Consider the following 5,125-nt stretch of genomic DNA (forward strand, 5'->3'; position numbering starts at 1 on the left):
ATGCGTATATCAAAGACCCCACTGAGAAATTTCTCCATCCGTTCCTAGTACCTCCACCACAACACTCCTCAACATCCAGCAGCTGGAGACATCTCTCATCGCCACTGTCTAGGTTTCCTTTTCAACATGTTGTGCGCTTCGTGACATGGGTCAAAACCCACAACAATGGGCGGAACTAACCCAAACCTCCCGGTTTGCTTGGCTTCCGAGGGGACGAAGGCAGAGCTGCTCACATGGAACACCTCTCACCCAGGAAGAAAGAAAGGGCGATGGGTGTGAGTGCTGCTCTCCAACACGTCGGGAGTGAGAGGGGATCCTCTTCCAACGCAGAGCTCAGAAGACGGCAGAAGAAACCCACCCCGACGAAAGACACGACTGTGACCTTTCACCACCAAACACAAAACTCCCAACTTTTTAAGACGTGTGCCTCTTCCTGGAGCCCTCAAAAACTGGGCTGCAGGGCAGTTCTCGGTCGCAGGTTTAATTTGTGCTCTTCGGATGCGAGGAACGCCGTCCCGGCGTGTCAGAAGAGGTTAATGAACGATTTAGCTGCCCTCACAACCACGTTAGTGTCACTTTCGGAAGCTGCCAGTTAATGCCCAAGATCTTCGGGGGTTACCCTCTTTGAAGTTCACTGATCCATAACCAATGTCCAATTAATTTGCAGGAGCCTAACTATAATGACTATTGGCCTTTTCCTACGCATACAAAAACACAGTGTGTAACGGCGATGCTTTTGGCTCCAGGATCCTCTCAAACACGCGTGCATATCAGCACACCTTCAAAATACCCAGTGCTAACAACGGGTCGTCTTCTGCCACTTGAGGAATTTTTTTCTTTCGCCCTCCTGAAAGCAGAGCTACTGCGTCAAGATTTATGAACTTTCTGCTGCAAAAAATTTGGAGCTGATTCAAGATGCTCATTTGCTAACAGAGAAATACTTCTGTTGCATTTGCTCAGATTCCTCTTTATTCAGGGTTTCCATGGAAGTCAAGGAATAGAAGTTCAATCTGGGGATTAAACAGGCCCTCAGATATAATGCAAACCAGCTTATTTCAACATTCCCTCCAGAAGAGAAATGAGAAAACCTTCCACACATATGAGAAAAAAAAAAAAAAAAGAAGTTTGCGGAAACTTTCAAAGCAAATGGGGACCCAGCCTTTCCAACGGTGCCCACAGCTACCGCTTCTTGCTGCAAGCAGCTCCACCAGCTTCCAGCCCAGCTACTCAGGTGGGAAAGCGAAAGAACACAAAACGTCTGCAGGACAAAGATGCTGCAGCTTCAAAACCAGCTTATTCCAGACAGCTATTGCTAGACAACAGCCAGGAAGTAAGTTAATTCAACCACGAGGTCTTGCACTTCATAAATTAGTATCTCGGCAGATTTTTTAGAATAAAAAATGCAAAGATCACGCAGTTCAGCAGCACCTTTCATGGCAACGCTCTGGACGCTACTAGCGCCGACTAGATAGCAACGTTTTGAAGAATAAAACAAACCCCTTATCTTCAGTTACTCCAGGGTGAGAAATGACTCCTGCCCTGGTGAGCACGGTGAACGGTTCCATGCCTCCCTACCCTACAGGTCAACGGAGCGTCAGTAGCCACAATGACAGGCTGTTGGACACTACAAATTAACAGCAACGCATTGCTTCTGACCTCCAGCCCCCAGGTAAAGCTTTATGTCACGCTGCTCCAGTCGGGTACGAAAATGCCCAGCCCTGAGGAGCTCTACTCCATAACGCCTCTATTCCCCAGCACGTCTCTTAAACTGTTGTAAAATCTGGCATAGGTATGGGCAGAGAGTGGGTGAAGCATGTTTTTTGCTGGAGCTGAGATGCGCAGCGTATGGGCAGGGTTTTGCTACCTGCTCTAGAAAGGAAACGAAACATGGCTGAACCTCAGGTAAGCTATTTTCAATCTCAAAGCCATTATCACTTAAATAAAAGGATACTTAAATCGCAGCCTTTTCTAGTCTTTCACTTACGGTCAGTAGCCACCCGCTCAGTGAAAACACACTTCAAGAAACAGTGGAGGTTTTTATTAACTCCACGGGAAAGTCCCAAGACCCTGGGAATGTTTTTTTCCCAACTCCTGATTAAAACAGCGGGAGTCCTCATGAATCCCCCCCCGTCTTTTTTTTCCCCCCAAGAGTTTCACATGCAACATCCCCTCCTCAAAATCTGTAAGACGACAAGAATCAAGCCATTTGGCCAGCTGAAAGGCGCCAAGACCTTGCGCGGGGCGGGATGGCTTTCCAGCTGCCAGCCTAAAGGGACAGCCGAGGGAGATTAAACACAGCAATGCTTTTCATGAGGCAGGCAGCTTTGAAGAGGACAGTTCAGCTACTTCATTTCGTAATCTTCACAAAGCGTCAGATTTTAGCCTAAGCAGGTCTTAAAACAAGGAGATTTTATTTAAAAAAAAAAAAAAAGAAAAGGAGGAATGTGTTCAGCTACTTCATTTCGTAATCTTCACAAAGCGTCAGATTTTAGCCTAAGCAGGTCTTAAAACAAGGAGATTTTATTTAAAAAAAAAAAAAAAGAAAAGTAGGAATGTGTTCTGGCCGGGTTCTGTTGATTCAGCAAGGGTTAGACACACACACGCTTATTGATCCCAGAGAGCTCCCTGCTAAGTTAATTGTCTGGAATTTTAACTGAGCTCTCAGCGAGTTTCAAAATCCATGAGGGCTGGAAGTGGGTGGGGGACCCAGAAAAAAAACAGGCTGCAAAACTGTGCAACTCCTCCAGTTAAAAACACCAGCCAGTTCTTTGCCGAAGGGAAAAGACGCAGCAGGGAAAGGTTTCACCTGGATTCAGGAATCCTGCATCAGGGAGCACCGTGCACTCCATTTCACTCCCATGAACATCACCGAGGTGAGGGGATCTCCCCAAACCCTCCTGCAGCTTCTAGTTGTGGCGCATCACAATGACTTCCCGGTGCACTTACGTAGAGTTTTACCATGAGCTGTCCTCACCTGCGTTACAGCGACTGAACACAGACCTGCTGCTGGGGCTACGGCCAACCTGAACCTGCAGCCTGCTCAACCGCCCGCGCGTGCACGAGGACTGCCCGTGGCTCTGCACGGCCCACTGAGCTCTACCCACCTCCAGACCACATCCAGCAGAAGTTTCCCCAGCTGAGGAACGTGCTGCAGGGATGATTTGGGGCGATCAGTCAGCAACAGCCAAAGACACCCTTCAAATAACCTGTGACTACTTTCGAATAAAGCTTTGCGCTCCACCAAAGCACCCGTGCAACGCCATCCCATACCGACACAGGCACTCGCCACCACCTTCGGTCCTCCAAGGCTCCCCATCACCCCCACACCCCTGTGGCTCCCGGATCCGCCCCCCGGAGGCACCCCACAGAAGGGCTGCTGCCCTGGCGCTCACCCACCTGAACTCCCTCCCCTCGCTGTAGCGCCGAGCTGAGGCGGCGCGCTGGGTGGCCGTCTCCAGAAGCAGCTTCTGCGTGAGGCGGCTGGAAGGTGCTGAGTCCCTGCTGGCCTCCGGCTCGGCCTCTTGGTCACACTTCCACTCCTCGTCCTCATTCAGAGTCGGCAGATAACCAGGTAGCCCTTTACCTGTCCCAGACCCTGAGCTCGGATCGCTATAAATTTTTGGACTTTCCCCACCTGTCCTTGTGTACTCCAAATAAATATCCGACTTAAGGAACAAGGGGTAGGTATTGTCTTCTATCATGCACTGAATCTCCGTTTGGGCCTGGTCGAACATGTCGGGGTCAATCTGCAGTTTCATGACGCAGTCTTTGATGAAGCTTTTTGTGGCCGGTTTGATCTGCCGGGACACAATGCCGTTGTTGTCGAGGATGTATTTTTTGTAAATGGCTTTTGCCAGCTTGAGTCTTTTTTCCTCGTTAGACGCGCACGGCTCCAGCTTCCTGAAGCCGCTGCAGGCAAACCAGAAGTCCAGCAGATCTGCACAGTCCTCCTGTTTCAGGAAAGTCCTGAAGAGGTTGATACCATCTTGATCATCCAGCAAGGAGTGCAGCGACTCGGCCCACTTCAGGTAGGGTGGAGTCGGCGAAGCACTCCCCTCGGGTTCGTACCCCAAATCCAAATCGGAGCGCCTCGGTGTTGCTGTGGACGTCTCATTTCTAACCACATCGCTTTTACTGGAGTAGAAACCGTGGCTAACTGGCCTTGGATCTGTGGACACGAGCTCCCCCTCCTCACCAGGCACCGGTGGCCTTGGAGCATCCTCAGTGAAGCTTCCTCCGAGGTCCAGGGGGAAGCCTTTCCCCTGGATATTCATTTTTCTGGTCCTTGCTCGCGCAGGAACAGTGGGGGCCGAGCTCAGATCGCAAATCGCCAATATTTGTAGCTCCAAGGTGAACAAGTTCGTTCGGCTGAAACAGATGAGAAAAAAAATTAGTATCACTGCAAATAAACACTCTAAAATGACAAACTGCTAATCCTGCTCTGCACCACTGCTCTATTAATGCCTGTTTTTTCAGCAGAATCAATGGCAAAGTTCTCGGTGATTGCTGAGAGCGCAGAACCACCCTCAAACCAGGCACTCCCTAAAAATGACAGTTACTGAATATCCCAGAACTCGACATCCAGCATTTGGCATCACTGATACGGCTGGTGCTACGATAACGCCGCGGCCCATTTCTCAGCACCGGCAGCCTGGCAGTCCCCAGTTCCCAGAGATCTACACTGAGGTACCACAGACTGCCACAGGACACGTGCCATCTTCTGCGCTGCCCTCGTTAACACAGCCTGCCTGGACAGCACACGGACCAAGGCAGCACGCTTCTACCTGGCTACTCACCAAGGAAATCCACATCCCCAAACGGCAATTGTGAAAAATATTTTGAAAGAATATGCAGTTAGTCCTGAAAGCGAGCCCGCACCTTAATCAAACACAGGTGGCTTTCGTGAGCTCCAGTGACATACCAGTGCCACATTCCTCGCAAATCTCTGCCTTTCAGAACTACGCTGTGTCGCCTCATCGAGCTCTAGAGCAATCCAGATGCATCACTGACCCCAATACTTTGGGCATCTGGACTGCATTCTTGCTTCAGATGAGCATGTCAGCACAGGAGCTCAGTCCTGGCACCATTCTTTGTAGACGAGCCATTGAGCAAAGGATCATTTATG

General features: G+C 50.0%; 1 protein-coding gene across 1 annotated transcript; it reads right to left on the minus strand.

Moving 5' to 3' along the window:
* Positions 1–3,396: 3,396 nt before the first annotated feature.
* On the minus strand, positions 3,397–4,465 carry LOC104492911 (axin-1-like; the record flags this gene model as incomplete). Its single annotated transcript, XM_010135518.1, has 1 exon — positions 3,397–4,465. A coding segment is annotated over exon 1 (878 nt), but the record flags the coding sequence as incomplete, so codon positions are not given.
* Between the last annotated feature and the right edge of the window lie 660 nt (positions 4,466–5,125).

This window comes from Buceros rhinoceros, unplaced genomic scaffold (assembly GCF_000710305.1).
Source record: "Buceros rhinoceros silvestris isolate BGI_N320 unplaced genomic scaffold, ASM71030v1 scaffold420, whole genome shotgun sequence".
Lineage (NCBI taxonomy): Eukaryota > Metazoa > Chordata > Aves > Bucerotiformes > Bucerotidae > Buceros > Buceros rhinoceros.